At 44.4% G+C, this 19,509-nt stretch overlaps 1 protein-coding gene across 3 annotated transcripts in view; it reads left to right on the forward strand.

The window, feature by feature from the left end:
- The first annotated feature begins 196 nt into the window (after positions 1-196).
- Pcl (polycomb protein Pcl) overlaps positions 197-19,509 on the forward strand; it is a 135,133-nt gene continuing 115,820 nt past the window's right edge. For 2 of the 3 annotated variants that reach the window (XM_037435919.2, XM_037435920.2), the window contains exons 1-2: positions 197-457; positions 7,079-7,225. In XM_037435919.2, the coding sequence (XP_037291816.1) occupies positions 449-457; positions 7,079-7,225 (156 nt within the window). In that variant the 5' untranslated portion in view covers positions 197-448. Of the gene's footprint in view, positions 458-1,779; positions 1,847-7,078; positions 7,226-19,509 lie in introns of all 3 variants that reach the window. The other variant, XM_075878805.1, reaches the window with a different exon arrangement.

The raw sequence follows: 19,509 nt of genomic DNA on the forward strand, positions 1-19,509 counted from the left end.
GCGCAGGTGCTGCCACGCACCGGTAAAGACGCGTTTGTGCAAACGGTGCAAACATACCAACACTTACAATATCACGCGCATGGCTTAGACATAAGGGTTAGTATGGGCTGTCACATAGTAACAACGTACAATTATTATTATTCAAATTTAAATCAACAGTGATTTTTCGCGCCATCTTGCGCCTGCTTTTCAAACGCGTTCAAAAGGCGCCAAACTCCCAATATGGCGGCGGGAAGTCCGTGCATTTGTGGTGATAGGAGTTTATTCGGTGCTTTCTAGTGGTTTTTTTTCTCCAGTATTCAATATCCTGGTTGCAGTTTGTTGTAGCGACATGTTCATAGTAAATTGGTGCTGATATACATTTGATGTGATGGTTTTAGCTTGGTTAGGAGAATGGGGCTCAGAGGCTACTGAACCCTCGACTTGAAGTTTGTTTCCTGCTCACCGGATGTTACTGGTAATGAACGTTTCCTCTGCATGCGGCGTATGCAAAGTTTTACTAAGGCGTCAGTTTTAAATATCTGCGTGGGCGGAGGGGGTGTGCGAACCAACGTATTTGGCTCAATTGCACCGGCCGGGTCGCCGATGACAATTTCAGTTATTTGTTTAGTTGTAGTACTCGTTCTAGCTTGATCCGAAATTGCGCTTCCAACTGTGATACACATATTTACTCGTACTAGGCGCCAAAAGGCTGTTCCATTATCATTACATCAGAAGCCCAGTGCATTTCTTGTGCTTCTATTCACTCCCCCCCCCCCTCTTTTTTTCTTTACTGTGTTGTTGGGCGTTCGTTACTGACCTACTAGCAGACGTTCGAACGTTAGCTACCGGGTGGTTACTTTGGCGATTGGGTTATTTCGGAATGACTTGAAACTTCACTCACCCAGTCTTGTGCTTCAAAACCAGACAGGCGAGTAATTTCGTTTTGTGAATTTCCTTACCCATTTCGGCCACTTTCGAAGACGCTACATAAGTTAAGGACTGCGCCAAAACTTGTCATCGTTTGCTTGAAAAAAAAAATTCAGTAAACGCTAAACCCTTCGCGCTTTTTGGTTTTCTCTCAATTTTACTTCTTAAAAAGCTAAAACTTGATTGGGTGATTAGCGCTTATGCCAATCAGATCGTACATTTGATTAATTAACAATTTTAAACTGGCGCAAAACAGACGAATGATGTACAAACTATTTCTCAAGCGTCCGCCTTTCAGTGTTTAGTCTATTTCATTCAATACTGCCTGTTGACCTTTGGATAAATTGTAAGTTAGGGAAACTGGCAAAATAGTTCCAACACAACTGCTTGCAACTGATATTTGAAGAAACTGAGCCAGAAAATTCATCTTCTACTTTGTTGGATATGTGCAAGTGTTCCTTTTCAAGGGAATCGTCTCTAGCAACAAGTGGCACTTGTATGTGGGTTATCACGTTAATTTGTGCTGAGACTAGAATGCTTGTTCTTGTCAAGGAACTTGTGATCGTACTCACATATTTGGAATTCTTTTTAAACGATTATATGTGATTGCCTAGGTGTCAATACATGTTATCATTAGGCTTTTCTCATAGTTGATTAGTTGCTGTCATGAGAGACAAATAAAGGTGTATTCATGTGTTGTCAACATGTGCCATTTTGTTGTACAAATTTCATTTTCAACTGTGCTGGCTGTACATCAAAATTGTATCTTTGATACGATCAGTGTGTATGTGCTGTCTGGACTGTTAGTGCTATACTGCTAACAGACAGTGTGAATCAGATAGCTGATTATTTTTTACCTTGTTTCCTTAGCCGATTCATACTATCACTAAACATGCAAGTGGATGCAAGATATTAAACATTCTTATGAATGCATGAGGTAAAGTGTTCTTGTACATGTCCACTGAGCACCCCTTCTACCTTAGTGCTGTTTGTTTCTCTAACAAAGCTTTGTATTTGGAATACTAGAGGAAAAGTCTGGCGCTATCAGACTTGCACCAATTGCATTAGTCAAGTGCAGTAGGCGTGGATGCAGATCTTTTGTCTTTTTTAGAATAATACTTTGAAATGGTGATTATTGATCGATATTGATTGTATAGCTTTTCGGATCAGTAATAATAAAAGAATTTATTGCATTTTACTTAGCATTTTAATAGCAAAGTAACACCATGGAAGTAGCCCCATTGTGGTGGTCTAGTGGCTAAGGTACTCGGGTGCTGACCAGCAGGTCGCGGGATTGAATCCCAGCTGCGGCGGCTGTATTTTCGATGGAAGCGAAAATGCTGTAAACCCGTGTGCTCATATTTACATGCACGTTAAAGAACCCTAGGTGTGCGAAATTTCCAGATCCCTCCACTATGGCATCTCTCATAATCATGTGGTGGTTTTGGGACGTTAAAACCCACATATCTATCAACACCATGGAAGTAGTACAGTGAGAGTGGAGAGAGTAGGGGTCAAAAAATATGGGCATTATAATCATCGAGCAGTCTTACGGAGCTGTTTATTTGGTTTAATGGCATGATTAATTGTAGCCTGTGCTTTTAGATCTGATATCTCACTATGCTATATGAGGATTTTTTGCAAAATATGTAGTCTCATTGGTCACTTCTTTTTATGGGTGACCAATGTGTCTCACTTCATGGTCTTTGGAAATCAATTTAGATGCTTCTTTTTGTGCTAATCAAGAGCTTGTGTGGTTGCATACACTTTGCCATTGGCTCATTATATGAAAGCTCATCTGCAATAACATGTCGTATATTTAGCCTTTCTTTAGCCCATATTTTCTACTATTACTGTTTTGAGAGATAGTGGGTAATATAAAAAATTTTGTCATTGTGTAATCAGTGTTTTGTTTGTTGCGGTAATTCCTTTCAATAAAGTGGCAATGAGGGCATATATTCATCACTTGTGATGATGATTCACGAGCATAATACTGACACCTGTTGTCGGTTCACTGCCTATACTAAGAGCGTCCTAATTTTCATGCTTATGGCAGAAGCTTTATTTCTACAATTTCAAATATAAGCTGTTCACTGGAAAAGGAAAAATAATAAATTAATGATTTCATTTTTAAAAAACTAAGTGATAATTTATTGATATCTACCTAGCTGCAAAGCAACGAAAGTGATTTCAGGTATAACAGCATGTAATTAGTAAGATGTGAATGATCCAGGAACTTTTAAAGCAGACATGGTGATAGATTGTGGGAACAAGGAATTCACTTGGCCAATTTGAAAGACTCCAGAATGCATTACAGCTTACAAATTGCTAAAATAGGCGCAGGGAAGATAAATTCGCAAGCTTATTTTTTGTTCTTCTCATACGTACTAGATGTTCTCTTCTTGCTCAGACTGCTGTACTTGTGATTATACTTGCAAGTTCTTACTCTCTTGTTTGACCTTTTTGATGCAATAACCATTACATAAACACGTCTCTTCAAATTTAAGCACTACTTTCTGTATTTGAATTTTGGATTTTTTTTCCTCCTATCAGTATCTAAGTTGTCATGTGGGCATGCCTGAATGTTTTCAACTGAAAGCACTCAGTAGTGCCCTAAGGATATTACCTGTCCTAGATAAGCTATTTGTTATGTCTAATGTCCCTACTGGACTTGTGATCTTTATAATGTCCAACTTTAAATGAGTTGTACAACTTGGTCTACTATAGTTAAACATAAAGATTCGCGCGAAACACTGGGAAAGGCATAATGTGTAGCCAGACGTGAAACTGCATGCAGGCACCGACTGACCGCTATCACTTTTTAGCACCTCTTCGTGGTCATAATGAAAGTAGACTGTGCAGGAGTGGCGCGAACATTAGCAAGATTTTGTACCCTTTTTGCATGCTCAGATTTTTAAATAAACAAACTATATTGCCTGATTTAGCATGCATGTCTCTTGCATTTTCTCTTTGTTCATATATTTTGTACTGCTTTAGTGCTCCAGATTTTCAACCTTGTTTATGGTTCGCATTGCCGGCCATAACTTTATAACTTGACTCACTATATTTCAATGCCCCTTATATTGATATTGTGGTTTTAGGATAATATCACCTGGCAATTATTGAAATATTATATATTACTATTTTTCATTTGCATCAAATTTAGAAATACACCAATTTTTATGAGTGCAGGCGAAGTCACCAATCAATTTTCACAGTCTTATTCTTAAGACCCCCTTGATTATTCAGACTTGATCATAGCAGCATCACATACTCATAGAAGCAATGTGCAAAGGCAACTGCTATTCAATGAATCTCATAAAGGAACCTTTGTGTCACAAGCATTTTTGCTGAGGGTATAGAACAGTGTGCTTGTACATAGCATTTTACAGTCAACATTTGAAGTGTAAATCAATTTTTTTTTCATAGGTTTTAGTGTTCACAGCAGTAGTAAACAGCTCTAAGCTTGGCAGGTCTGCTTGTGGGAAAATAGAGCCAGATTCATGTCAGGTGTGGTGACATTTAGTAAAGCTTTATTGAATTCATCAGCTTTAATTAACATTAAGGTGTCGGGCATGGGACCTCTTCTCGTGTGCTTGCAAAAGTGTAAATGCATGCATATGCAGTCGTGGTACAACAGCACCATTTTTGTTTAAAATCGCATTTCTCTTCTCCGTGAAGTGAAGCTTGTGCCAACTCTGTCAAAGTTCACTAATTGGCTTGCTTATTCTGCAGTGGAGCGCTTCTGAACCTTTGAAGTATTCTCGGTCTGGCTCCAAAAAAACATTCCATAGTTCAAATAGTCTGTCATTGTGAGGAAGACACCCATGGGCAGCCAAAATCTTTTCTTATATATTTTTGTGTTTTAAGCATGGGTCGGCATTATTATTTTATTTCACTAATTTTTATAGGTGGCCTTTTTTTTTTAAGTGGGTGTTCAGTTTAACAATTCACAGCTGAAACTTGGAAATTTGATAATCGGTGAGTATATGCAAAGCCTGTGAGAAAAAATTGTAGAAGTGTTGGCTGCATGCGAACTTCTTTAGTGCACTGTTTGACAGAAAAGCTTTATTATACTAGCAGCATTTGACCTGAATCATTCTGCTTCATGATATGTGGTACCATGCAGGTGCATTTGTTGCTAAGTGAATGCGTGGAGTGTTTTTTTTTGTATACTAACTTGCAGCCGTAGAGTTGCCTGCTTTAAAGCTGTCTGCAGATTTTTCATGAGATTGTCAGTCAATTTCTAGTCTATGTCAGTTGAAAAGGGTAACGGTGGGCTTTTAGGAGTGCACATAGCAGAAATATACATATTAGATTACTTGATGGGGTACTTGGTTGAGACATTCCAAGGAAAATTTTAAATACATAGGCTTCATTTGGTTTTCTGTCATCTTGATGGCACTGTTACCCAAGGATGAAAAATGTATCACATACCACAGACTTGCTTTTAAATCTCCTCATGGTGCCCGACTCCCCCCTCCCTTCTTTCACCCCTTTTACTCAACTGTACTTAAGTGAGCTACTGTTGTGTTTACGTGCTAACCTTGCTGAACTGTTCATCAATTATGACTGTTATGACACCGCCATGGCAAAGGCATTCCATATTATGCTTGTGGAAACATTTCACTACTGGAAACTGTGTGTAAAATATAAAAAAAGAAACAAAAGATGGGTTGATGTGCAAAGTTAGACGAAGAAAAACTAGCATTGACCAGTGATAAGTCTCTGAAATTTTACTTGCTCTAACTCACCGTTGCATATTCTGAGTCAGGTTTTTTTTTTTCTCTCTCTCTCTTCTCGAATTAACTTAAACTGATAATGGCAGTTTTGTAGTATTTACGTTCATTTTTGCTATACATTTGCAGTCTTTATTTCTTATTCTAGTTCGTGCAAGTGTATGTGCTTATCTCTTTAGCTTTTTCCTCTGGTATACTTGAGCCAGAATGATACAGCTTTGTTGTTATTGAAAATAGTGGTGTGTATTACTTCTTGCCTTAACCTACATGCTTGAACCATCTTGTATCGTGATGAGGGCAATAACATTTATTATCATTTTGTGATTAATATATAACCTTCTATAAGTTGGAGCTTATATTGATCATTGCAAACTATATATTAGGGCTTGAGAAAGCTTTTTACTCAGTTATCTTTTTCCTAATTCTCATATTAAGCCTCTATGAGCTCTTTTTGTGTGCTGAAAGGATGTGCCAGAATAATTATGTCAATGTTAATATTTTTGCTTGTTTTTATAAATTTTTACAGTTTTTAGTGTTTTATTTGATGGAGTTTTATAAAGGCAGAGATATCCACCAGGTTTTACATCGCTTAAACTTAATTTTTTGAAGCCTCCAGTTCTTGGTAATAATGAGGCAGGAAAAGGGGAAAAAAAGCATTTGGTTTTCTCCTAATTAAGGTACCGCTCGGTTTTAACTTTTGCAGTTTGAAATCATTACCCAGGCCAAGTTTCATCTGTTCTGGTCTGAAACGATAAAAAAAGCAAAGCTCAAGTAAAAGATATTTACTTATGCTTTTAAAATATGGGGCAAAATCAAGTGAGAAAATGCGTGTGTGAATGAACCACAAAAGTGCTCATTCAGCAGTGCCTCGCCACTGACCGCAGAGTGGTTTAGCGTCTGACTGAAAGAAGCTTTTGTGTTTTGGATGCAGTCATTGTTTGGATGGTGAACCTTATCTCCCGAATCAAATATAATGGCAGGATATCAGTGTTGTGCCTGAACACATTATTTACATTTTTATTTAGTTTTTAAATAATACATTTTGATGAATTGGCATTGTAAAAAAAATGCATGAATATAACAGCTTAATACAGCACACAGGGTATAGAATTCATATTGGCCATGTATGCAGAAACAAGATGTAATATAAGGCAAACTGCTTTATAAATAGTTGTATATGAGAATTCTGGGGAGCCCTTGTAAGAACTTTTTGTAACACTGTTGAAATGGAATCTTTCTGAGAAAACCTATCCAAACAAAGTGCCCAGAGCATGTTAATGTTATGTGGCCTGAACGCGCCAGTTGCTGTTATCGGGAAAATATAATTCCATATATTATATGCATCTGTATATAAAATATTATTGTTAGCTATTAATTAAAGAAACAAATGCTTTTGTTTTTATGAATATGTGCTCCTCTACTGCATTTAGTACGCCATGTCCCGTGGAGCACTGCAGGGTGGCCGGGAATTGAGGCTGCGAGTGCGTCATAAGAAGCCAAAACGCCTATTGCGCAGTTGGTACAACCTGGTCGGAAAGGACCACGCCATCGCTAATGGAGTGGATCCTGCAGATGAGGTAAGGGTACTTTTTTTGTGAGTGTGTGTGTGTGTCTGATGATTCGTCTTCAGTTGATTTTATTTGTACAGCCAACTGAAGGCGCTAGCAGCTGCTGGGATGATTCTTTATCGCCGACTGGAAATTTCACATAGGTGGAATTTTCTTTGGAAGCAATTCGTCATTAAGTGCGATTTTAACATACTATCATTTGAAAAGGTGGTGAAGGAAGAATTCAAAGCTTTCTAACGATGTTTTGTCTTCTTCACACTGCTTGTCTATATTGCCAATTCAACTTTTTTAACCCGTGCTATCTTTGCTTTTGTCGGAGAATGTTCTTGTGTCTAAAAGCAAGGACTTTCTGAGAACAGTGTTGACTTGGAAAAAAAAATGTAAATTTCACACGAATGTGGGAACTGCTTATGAATGAAGCTTCCTTTCATGTTGAATGAAGCTTCCTTTCAAAAATATCTTCCCTTCATTTTTCTGCACTTACATGGCCCTCAGTTGTTTTGATGTTGGTGTGGTGTTGGAACACTTTTTCTGTCTGTTGGTGTCCCGGAGCTCGTGATCTTATTACTAGATGGCAGTTGAGCAATAACCCCACACGTACTGCCTGAAGGGATCAAGTGATTCAAGTCGGCCAGAACAAGACCCTCGCTGTCACATGCTACGTGACACCAACAGGCAGAAAAAGTGTTTCACGCTTGCCGCCATGGCTGCCAGTTGTGCTGACTAATACATCATCATCATCAGTTTGACTATGCCCACTGTAGGGCAAAGGCCTCTTCCATGATCCGTCAATCAAGCCGGTCTTGAGCTTTCCGTTGCTACATTATACCTGGAAACTTTTTAATCTCATCGACTCACCTAACTATCTGTCTCCCCTTTGTGTGTTTGCCTTCTCTGAAAATCCAGTCAGTTACCTTTAATGACCAGCAGTAATCCTGTCTACGTGCTATGTGCCTGACCCATGTCCATTTCATCTTCTTGATTTTGAACTATGATATCCTTAACCCCAGTTTGTTCCATGACCCACTGTGCTCTCTTCTTGTGTCTTGGAAAATGATAAGTTACACTTATCATTTTCCTTTCCATCGCTAGCTACGTCGTCCTCAATTTAAGCCGAACCCTCTTTGTAAGCTTCCAGGTTTCTGCTCCGTAGGTGAGTACTGGCAAGATGCAGCTGTTATATACCTTCTTCTCGAGGGTCAGTGGCCGTTTGCCATTCATGATTTGAGAATGCTGGCTGAATGTGATCCACCCCATCCTTACTCTTCTAGTTATTTTACTTTCATGGTTTCCTAAGTAGACATATTTTTTTACAACTTCCAGTGCCTCTCGATCTATCACAAAGTGCTGTTTTCTACAGAGACTGTTGCACATTACTTTATTTTTGTGTATATTAATTTTCAGACCTACTTTTCTGCTTTTTATGTCCAGTTCTGTAATCAAGAGCTGTAATTCTGCCCCTGAGTTACTCATCAAGACAATGTCAGAAAATCGCAATTTAGGGTCTTGAAAACCTCCTCCTGTAAACATGCGGTGAATAGCATTGGAGAGGGCGTGTCTCCCTGCCTTAAACCCTTCTTTATTGGGATTATGTCGCTTTCTTTATGGATAACTATGGTGGCTGTGGATCTACTGTAGATTTCTTCCAGTATATTTATGTAGGGTTGTTCGATACCCTGATTTTGTAGTGCCTGCATTACTGCTGATGTGTCGACTTGGTCAAACGCCTTCTCGTAATCTATGAAGGCTATGTATAGGGGTTGGTTGTATTCCGCGCATTTCTCTATTACCTGATTGATAGTATGAATATGGTATATTGTGGAGTAGCCTGTATGAAATCCTGCTTAGTCCTTTGGTTGATTGAACCCTAATGTCGCCTTAATTCTATTGGCTATTATTTTTGTCAATAGTTTGTAGAGAACGGACAGTAAGCTGATTGGCCTGTAATTTCTCAAGTTCTTGACGTCTCCTTTCTTATGGACTAAAATGATGTTGGCGTTCTTTCAAGACTCTGGTACCCTTCCTGTCAAGGGCCACATTATATATAAGGTGACCAGCTTTTTTAACACAATTTCTCCGTCATCTTTCAGGAGGTCCGTACTTACCTTATCCTCACCGGCGGCCTTGCCTTTTTTCATTCCTTCTCAGGCTTTCCTTACTTCCCCTGTCGTTACTGGTAGGATGCCGAAAGAGAGAGAGAAAAATAACTTTATTTAATTGAAAAAAAAAATTTACAGAGGAATGGCGATCAGGCCGTGCCTGGCCGTCGCCTCCTCAGCTCGCTGTATGGCCCGGAGCTGTAACGCTAGGCTCGTATCTGGGAGTACTCTTTCCCATGCCTCGGACGAGGGAGTGGTCAGGAAATCAGGCGGGGGTGGGTCCTCACTGCAGTCCCATAGTATATGAGAGAGGGAGCCAGATTTTGTGCAATGCGGACCGAACAGGTCGGGGTAAATGTGTGTGTATATCCACGGGCATGGGAGCGAGTTCGTTTGGAGGCGGCACCATGTGATTTCTTGTGGTTTTGTGAGTTAGGAATGCGGCGGTGGTTTTGTTCGACGTGCGAGGCGATAGTGCTGAGCTATTTCGTGATCGGATATGAGGGGCTCGCCGGTGTTCTCTGGGTTCGTGGCGGGGCCCACCGCTCGGTTGACGAATTCTCGAGCTTGTCGGTGGGCGGCCTCGATCCCCGGGTTTCCTGCGTGCGCCGGGACCCAGATAAGAGATATGGGAGGCGGATCCTCGTCTTCGAGGTAGGCGGGGGATTCAAGGAGCCTTAAGGTACCGGGAGCAATGGTACCGCAAGCGAAATAGGAGATAGCAGTTTTTGAGTCGTTGAGGATCGTAGTGAACCCGGAAAACACCGCGAGAGCTATAGCCGCTTCCTCGGCTTCGGCGGGGTGGAGGGCACGGACAGAGCCGGCTATTCGCAAGATTGCATCGGTGTTGAGGGGGGTGCGAGTAGTTATTTTTGCCAAGTGCGTACGCGCTTGGCTGAGAGAGGTAGCGGGCCGCGTCCACGTAGGCCACATCGGGCCGCGAGGCGTAATCCTCGTGTAAGGCTTGTACTCCTGCTTGCTGTCTACCGTCATGGTGTCCTGCAAGCATGTTTTTCGGCAGTGGTTTGGTGAGAAAACAGTGACGTAAAGTCGGAGTATAGAGACCGGGTCTGCGCCCGATGGCGAGGTGGTGAGTCCTGTGCGAGTGAGTATCCAGCGGCCGGTCTTGCTACCGGGAAGTCTCTGAATCTGTGCTGTGCGATGCGCTTCGATGAGTTTGTCGACAGGATGTCGAGGCTGAGGAGATGCGACGGAGAGGTCGTGCGAATGAGTCCAAGAGCCGTCTGGTACACTTTGCGAATAAGTTGGTCCAGTTTGTTCCTTTCGCATCCCAGTAGGCGCAGACATGGTAGCGCGTACATGAGACAAGATATGACGAAGACGTGGATAAGCTGGAGTAGCTCTTTTTCTTTCATGCCTTGCTTTCGAGTGGACAAGCGACCAATGAGGCGGGTTGTTTGAGTGACGGCAACGGTGAGGCGTTCCAGTGCGATGGTGTTTCGTTGATTTGATTAAATGAATAGGCCTAAAATGCGCATGTGGTCAACTTGTGGTACGGCTACACCAGTATTGACATAGATTTGGATGGCCGGTTTGGGAGGGTGCTTGTTCCGACGGTGGTCGGGAGGACGAAGCAGGTAGGATGTCGAATTCCTCTGGACTATTATTGTTTCTCACGATATCATCCTGGTTGTTTTGGCTGCTGTACAGCTCTCTTTGTAGAGCTCCTTTGCCACCTTGACTATCTTATCCATATACATAGTGTGCACGTGCGTCATGCAGCGCCCCTTCGTCACTTCTGGAATGCGCCACGGACATGCCCGGGTACCTACTGACTCCGTCGCCTACCGCTGCTGTGTTATCTCCTCATGCTTGCACCCATTTAGTTTTGCCTCACGATGCAAGTTTGAGGGCTGCTAATGAGGCAAGTTGATTTAGTAGTCCCCGAAGAGGGAGCAGAGCTTCAGGGTGTTTCTTCGCCGAAAGTTATTACCTAAAACTGAGAACGCACATTGCAATTTTCAGAAAAGTACCGGTGTGTTTGGCTGGCGCAGATTAAAAAAAAACTACTTGAAGAAACTCGGTGATATTTGCGTCTTCAGGTGTAACTTCATTCCGGGTAAGTGCCATAGCCAAGCACTTACCTGCAAACAAAGAACTCGCTAAGATACTATACATACAAACTTGTCCGGGACCACTGCGTGCACAATCAGCGTGTCAGGGAGGCGGTTAAAATCGTGATGGCGATCGTGGAAATTCGGGTATTGCATTGAAACAAACTGTGAAAATGGATGCGAAACAATATTAGTTCACTTTAAAGTATAGCCGATCAGTTCGAGTTGAGTCAGTGAGCAAACTTTATTTAACCAGCGGATTGAGGCGTGGGCCTAAGCCGCACCAGGGGCGGTGGAGAGACCCTGTCTCTCAGCCGCCTCTCGTGCTCGCTGGATGGCTCATATTTGACCTGTCCGATCTGAGCTGATCAGCGCGGCTCTCCACCGCGCCCCAAGCTGTTCTGGGGAGACTGCATTGGCGTCCTGTATCTGTGTGCATTCCCATAACATATGCTCTAGGGAGGCGCGTCTCATGCTACATAGTTTACACGAGTCACCTGGGTATAGTTCTGGGTAGATGCGATTTAGGTGCTTCGGGTTGGGAAATGTTCTAGTTTGAAGTCGCCTCCAGTCAACCTCCTGAGATCTGTCTAATGTGGAGCTAGGTGGGGGAAATCTGCGCCTCGACTTTTGGTAGAATTGGATAATGTCACAGAACCTAAACATTCTGTCCCTTTCCCACCACTCATCTCCTCCCAGTACCTCATGTGAAGCTCCATTGCGAGTGCGGTAAGTGAGACCTCGCGCTACGCGGTGAGCCTCCTCGTTGAGGTTGGGAATGAGCGACGCACACGGGGTGTGGGATGGGAACCATATAATGTACCTTTCTTCAAATTCCTCGGATGATATGAGATTTGCCTTGCGGAGGAGTATGTTGGCTGCCTCGGGAGATATTCTTCTTCGTGCATAGTTACGGATTGCTGACTGCGAGTCGCTGATGACATACCTACACTTTGGGGAAATTATGGCCTGTGCAATAGCCACCTCTTTCGCGATTTCTGAATTATCCGAGCGTATGGAGCACGCGTTTACGCATTTGCAGTCGGTGTTTATTACTGCCGCAACGTTGGATTTGTGACTAGGGTACTCCGCTGCGTCTACGAACAACGCTTCCTTGTCTCTGCCGTAGGGTTTAAGCAGAGTTCTAGCGCGGCTTTCTTTTCTGCCCTGATTAAATTCGGGGTGCATGTTTTTGGGCAGATTGGGGACCTGGATCTTTTCCCTGATCACCTTTAAAACTGACACTTTGCTTCCTTGTTGCCTATGGTAATTTATCCCCAACTTGTCAAGGATACTCCGTCCTGTGCGCGTGCTGGCTAGCCTCTCCAACTGGGCAATCTGTTGCGCTTTTATCAGCTCCTCTAAAGTGTTATGTAAGCCCAGTTGAAACAGTTTTTCGTTGCTGGTGCTATCTGGAAGGCCCAAAGCTTGTTTGTACGCCTTTCGTATGAGTGCGTTGATTTTGAGTTTTTCGGCTGTATACCAGTTTAGATATGCTGCTACGTATATAATGTGACTTATGGCGAATAAATAAATAAGCCTGATGACGTTAGCCTCTTTCATGCCTTGGTGTTTGTTGGTGACTCTCTTGATTAGCCGTATTGCGTTGGTGACTTTGGTTACTAACCTCTTGACGGTTTCATCATTTGTACCCTTAGACTCGATGATGAGTCCAAGGACTCTGATTTGTTGCACTATAGGAATAGTCCTGCCGTTTTTGGTGTGAATTTGGATCTCTTCATAAGCACGGTCCCGGTTGTATCCCTTGGGTGGTCTGCTTTTAAGCGTGGGGCGATAGAGGAGGAGTTCGGATTTATCTGGCGAGCACTCGAGGCCAGTACCATCAAGATACTCCTCAATAGTGGTGACGGCCTCCTGTAGTCTCTGCTCTATCTCTCCGTCACTACCTTCACACGCCCAGATGGTGATATCATCTGCATATACAGAATGATGTATTCCGTATATTGAGTTCAGCCGCGCCGGGAGTCCTATCATTATGAGATTAAACAGCAATGGCGATATGACCGAACCCTGCGGGGTACCAGCACTGCCCATAAGCCTTTCCTCAGATCTCAGTTTTCCCATTACGATAGATGCCGTTCTGTCTGTTAGGAAGTCCTTGACATAGTTATACGCTCTTGATTCTAAGCCTAATTGGCAGATCTGATGTAAGATAGCCGTATGCGATGCTTTGTTGAAGGCTTTTTTAAGGTCTAACCCTAAGATCGCCCGGGTAGCTCTTGTTTTGTTGTCTAGAATCTGCTGCTTAATTTGCAGCATGGCGTCTTGCGTGGAGAGCCGTATGCGGAACCCCAACGTGGAATCTGGGTAGATTTCGTTCTCCTCAAGATAAGTGTTGATTCTGTCTAGAAAAGCGTGTTCCATCAGCTTCCCAGCACAAGACGTTAGTGATACGGGGCGTAAATTCGATAGATCGAGGGGTTTCCCGGGCTTGGGGATGAAGATTACTTTAGCTTTTTTCCACTGTTTTGGTATAGTGCCCTCGGTCCAGCACTCATTAATATATTGCGTGATGTTCTCTATGGCTTGGTCGTCGAGGTTCCGTAGTGTTCTGTTAGTGATCCCGTCTGGTCCCGGTGCAGATTTGGTGTTTAGCTTCTGTAGCGCGGCCCTGATTTCAGCCACAGTAAACTCCTCATCTAAGAGCTCGTTCGGGCCTCCGGAATATGGTCCGTGCTCTATGACAGGCATGGCGGGAATGTACGTGTTGCTAGCCTCAGCGATAAAGTTCTCGTCACTGCCGTTATACTGGTGCACCAGTTTACGCAAGGTTTGCTTGTGTGCTGATTTGGTGTTATCTGGGTCTAGCAGGTGTTTGAGCATGCGCCATGTCTGACCAGCATTCATTTGGCCATCGAGACTATTACAAACTTGGTCCCATTGCTGTTTGCTTAGCTGCTTACAATGTTCTTCGATCTGTTTGTTCAGCTTGGCTATGCGCTTGCGCAAGGGCCTGTTGTGCCTCTGTCCCCGCCATCTATTCTGCAGTGATTGCTTGGCCTCCCACATGTGTGCGAGACGGCTATCAATCCGCTCTAGGGGTGGACTTGAAGTGATACTTCGCGTTGTCTCGCCGACGTCGTTATTGACATCTTTGATCCAATCTTCTATATTGCTGATAGGGTCTTGTTTTTTCGCGTTTCTGACTTTCTGAAACTTATCCGTCAGTCCATCTAATCTGTCTCTGAATTTTTGCAGCAGCCATGGTTTCTATCCTGATTTCTAATATTCGATGATCACTCCCCAGATCATCGAATGTGTTTTTCCATTTAGCGGTCCCCGCGTTACGAACTAACACTAAGTCTGGAGTGGTGTCTCTTGCAAGCCCAATTCCCATACGCGTAGGGGAGTCGGGGTCAGTGATGAGAGTTAGGCCTGTTTCTTGAATATCCTGCCATAGCGTTTTTCCTTTGGCTCTTGTATATCCGTATCCCCAAGCACTGTGTCTAAAGATTGACGACCCATTTGTGATCAAAAACTCGCAGGCTCTGATAGAATTTTTCAAACAGTCAAATCAATCTAATCTTTTCGGTTTTTCAATTGACATAAAGGACCTATACTACTCGCTGCCTCACGATGAGGTACTAGAATGTGTAAGCGATAACATAGAAATTTTCGGGGAATTGAACTTCCAATTAAAAACTGGCATTAGTTCGCGGAATTTTCTTGACCTGGTTTTGCTGTATCTTACGTCTACATTCGTTCAATGGAATGATCGCATTTATCTGCAGAAAAAGGGTGTTTCAATTGGTTCATGCATAGCACCTCTACTCAGTGATCTTCTATTGGCAAAAATGGGCAAAAAACTGCAGGAAAAGGTAGAAGGCTCGCATGTCAAAATTTTTAGATACGTGGATGATTTCTTGGTTATTCTAAATTGTAAGTCTTCTATGTTTCACTCGTTGGCCACTCAAACTATAGGCGTGTTCGAAAATTGTTTGCAGCCTCTTGTTGTGACACATGAAATGCCCGATAATGACAAATTACGCTTCTTGGATTTAAATCTGGTTTTTAGCCCACAGCACATCTGTTGGTGTTATGAACCACGTGCGCAGAAACCTCTACTCCCCTTTTCTTCTGCTCACAGTAAGATAGTTAAGCGAGGCATAGCTCGAACCTGCCTTGAGAATGCTTTAAACAGGTCTTGCGCCCACAATATCTCTGCGAGCTTCAAAGCGCAAGTTTCCCGCCTTAAGGCTTCAGGCTTCCCCGAGGCGTTTATCGCGTCTGTTGCGGAGACGATCCTGCGGACTATGAAGGCGGAGCAGAGGACGCGACAGAATCTGATCAACACGGATACAGAACGTGAAAGGATAGCCGTGATTCCTTACATACACCAGATATCACATAGGCTCAAAAAAATCGGAAAACGTGTTGGAGTTTGCGTCCTGTTCTCAGCACCGTTCAAATTAATCAGCCTCACCAAATCTACCAACCCCCTGAAAACAAAATCAACAGATTGCAGAGTTCAACATCGAAACAGGTATGCAGCCTGCTCCCGGGAAGTCATCTATAGGACCCCCCTTTCATGCGGTGCTTGTTATGTCGGAACGACCGGAAGGTGTCTGAACGATCGGCTTAGAGAGCACGCGAACAATGTTAAAAACGGGAAAGATGGTTTTCTTGCCCAGCACTGCACTGAGTGCAAGTGTGTTCCCCTCTTCGAGGAAACAGCGACGTTGTACAAACACAGAGATGGAAGCACCCGGGTCATTGTCGAGGCTGCGCAGATGGCACGCGAACAGGTGCCTTGTGTTAGCAAGCCCTCCGTGGCCTTGTCCGAGAAGGAGCGCAGGTTCCTCGAAGGATTCGGTGCGGGCAGGTAACGCGAACAGGTGCCTTGGATTAGCAAGCCCTCCGTGGCTTAGTCCGAGAAGGAACGCAGGTTCCTCGAAGGATTCGGTGCGGGCAGGTAGCTTTACCTTTCTGGTTCGGTTTCTCCTTTGCTGTTTTTCAGTGCCTTTGTATTTGTGCTGCTTGTTTTTGGTTTTCTTACTCATGTTCTGCTCTTGTGCCATGGTCACTGTCTCCTCTATATATTTTCGTGCTCTGCGCAATAAACTCAGTTGGAAGTTAGCGCTCGTGTCTTTCGTGTCCTTCTTGTCTCTGTGTCGTCGTTTTGTTCTCGCGCTATAACTATCATCATGCCATACCAACTAGCCCAAGCTGCCACACTGTGTGGAGCGTTAAAGTCTCCACCTATGACGAGTGGATTGGGCCCCGCTATATCTACGGCTTTCTTAAAGAGAAGAAGGAAGCGTTGTCGTATGCGTGTGGGATTGCTGTACAAATTCAGAATAAATATGCTCGGAGATTTTTTTCTTTTAGGGGCAAGTTGTACGAGTATATGTTCAATTTCTGTGATGCGGGTGTCGTGGCAGATTGCTACGAGTCCCTTCCTTACTAGAGTGGTTAGTGTTCTAATATCCCCTGTTGAGGGGCCGATCGCCTGATATCCCGGTAGCTTAGCTAAAGCATGGGTTTCCTGCAAAATTAGAACATCCGGTTTGGTTCTGTCTCTAAGGTGTTGTTGCAAGACTGCTCTCTTCCCCTCATAGCTCCTGCAATTCCACTGCCAAATAATTAAGTCCCTTTTTCTGGGCTTCCCTATTTTGAGTTGGCTATCGAAGAGGGAGGAGGGTGAAAGGAGGCAGGCCTCATGAAATTAGTTGATATAGCCACTGATGTGGTGCCCTGAGTTAAGTGTGAATTTCCTTCAGTGCTTATCGGAAGGTTGGTAGCTGGAAGTACCGGAGGTGTCCTAGGGTTGAGATTGGCTACGTTAGCTTCGAGTTTATCTAGTCTATTCATGATCATGGATATTGCAAGCGAGAGGTTGTTAGTTGCCTCTGCCTGTTCCTTAACTGCTTTCTGTATTTCGGACAATGTTTGATTAATGTTCGAGGTTTGCGGCGTAGTTTTGTCATTAGACACCTGAGCTTTCCTTTTAAGAGGTGGCGGGGTACTGTCCTCGTCCATTCGGTTATCTGGCATTTCTTTGAGGCGCTCTTGGGCCGCGGAACGCATTTGACTAGAAGTTCTATTTGTGCAGTTTTTAAGACTTTGAATTTCCTGAGTAAGTTGTGATATCAATTCTCTAAACTCAGCGTTTTCTTTTTTCAGCTCCGCTATATCACTGACATTATGCGCAGTCTCCCCCGAAGGCTCAGGGCGCGTCCCTTTAGCCACGTCTGACCAGCTCACCGTGAATGCCGGGTTCCCTTGATGGCCATTGCCACTCTTTGGCTTAGATCGGGATCTGGAACGGGATGTAGTGCCCCTTCTCGGTCCCGGAGACTGGGTGGTGTGGCCGCGGGGCGTTGCGCAGTACCAGGACTTTGATCTGGACCCAGGCGTTGCCCTCGTCCGGAATTTGGACCTCCCGCGTTCGGTTCGCTTGGTGGTAGGGGGGGTAGTTCTCCTCGAGCGTCTCTTGAAGTTGTCGGAACCACTGGCGTTGTTTTACGATGTAGGGTGTCTTGAACTAGGCCTTGCAGAGTTTGTCAGCCGTGGGATGATCCTTGCCGCACAGCTGACATCGTGGCTGACAGTGGTGGTCCTCGCTCGGATCAGGAGTTCCACAACCCGCACAGAGCTTGTCGTTTGGCCTCCAACACACGTCACTCCTGTGCCCAAGTCGGTTGCATTGTTTGCAAAAGTCAACTTGTTTCCTGTATAGTGAACAGCGTGTGAGCACTCCTCTGTACATAACGTGCGTCGGGACTCTGCTGCCGTCAAAAAGGACTATCACTGTCGTGGTGTTGCCAAGACGTTTGGCTGCGATCGCCGTAGGATTTCGGGCTGTAATAATAGCTGCCGTGATGTCCCGTGGGGTTTCGTTCAAAGGAACTCCTTTGATTACACCTTTGGCAGTGAGTTCCGGGGCCGTCTCGTATGCTCCCACCTCATACAACTTGTCGTTGGCTTTTATATGCTTGATGCCTTGGTACTTGTCTGCATGGTCTTGGTTTGGGGTGCTAATGACCAAGATGTTCTGAAAATTATTCGGACAAATCGTGTCCGTCTCTCTTTCTTCATAAGGGATCTCGGTCGCTTCATACACAGCTTTGTCTAGCTCCGTTAAGCTGAGCTTGGATAGCTGCAGTCCTCCTCTTGGCCTTATAACGATCTTGAAGTCGCCTGTCGGCAGTCTTGGCATTTTGCTGGCTCTGGTTATCCGGCATATCAGATTTGCACCGCGCGTTCTAGGTGTTCGGGTAGGGCTAGGGCTACCACGGCGTTCCTGGCTACCTTTTTTCGCACGTTTTCTGTTTCGAACTTCTGTCCACCCGTTGCCTGTGTCATCTTCCTATTGGTTGACGTCTTCGTCTTCCCGTTGGGTGGCGTCTTCATTCTGCTGCGATATCTCCTTTATTGATGATTACGGCCTGTATGGCGCGAACGCCGAGGCCTGGCTATTGTGAGGCCACCCCAGTCGATGCGGAGCGCCGGTCGTAGGAATAGTAGACGCTGCTTGGTGGGGGCTGGTTTTCGGTCGTAAAATCTCGAAAAATGATCACCCACCTCAGAATACGGTCCCTTCGGATTCTCGGTGGCGAGAAGAATCAGATGGTATATAAATCCGAGCGGTGCCTGGCTGTATTCGCTGCAAAATCATTCTATGAGAACGGAGCCGACGTGAAGAGCGTCCATTCACCTCGGTGACCGCAGCGCCTCCCCTCAGTTCGAGTTGGGGGGGTCAGGATTTTGAAAAATTGGCCAATTATTTCCTGTGGAGATAGGTTTGCACAAGGCTTACCTAGTATGCGCAACCGTGTAGGGATGCGATGTCCTCCACTGCCGCTGCGTGCGAAGACGTTGCTGCCGGGTTCGTCATTTTCTCCGGCACGGCGCAGAAACCGCACATGAGGCAGGATAACAACAACAACAAGTTTATTAACCCAAGATGCAGCACAGTGCGACACTCACGGGCTTGCAGGCCGTATAGGGAACTCCGCAAGACCGAGCAAGTACGCTTGCCTACGGCGCTACGACTCCCGCACAAGGGCCGAAGTCGAACGCTCGAACGAGAAGCCGCCTGCTAAGCAGCGCGTCAACCTCTCGTGGAGGCCTGAGAGCATCTGCCGCGACGAGCGAA

Source organism: Rhipicephalus microplus, chromosome X (assembly GCF_043290135.1).
Source record: "Rhipicephalus microplus isolate Deutch F79 chromosome X, USDA_Rmic, whole genome shotgun sequence".
NCBI classification, from domain to species: domain Eukaryota; kingdom Metazoa; phylum Arthropoda; class Arachnida; order Ixodida; family Ixodidae; genus Rhipicephalus; species Rhipicephalus microplus.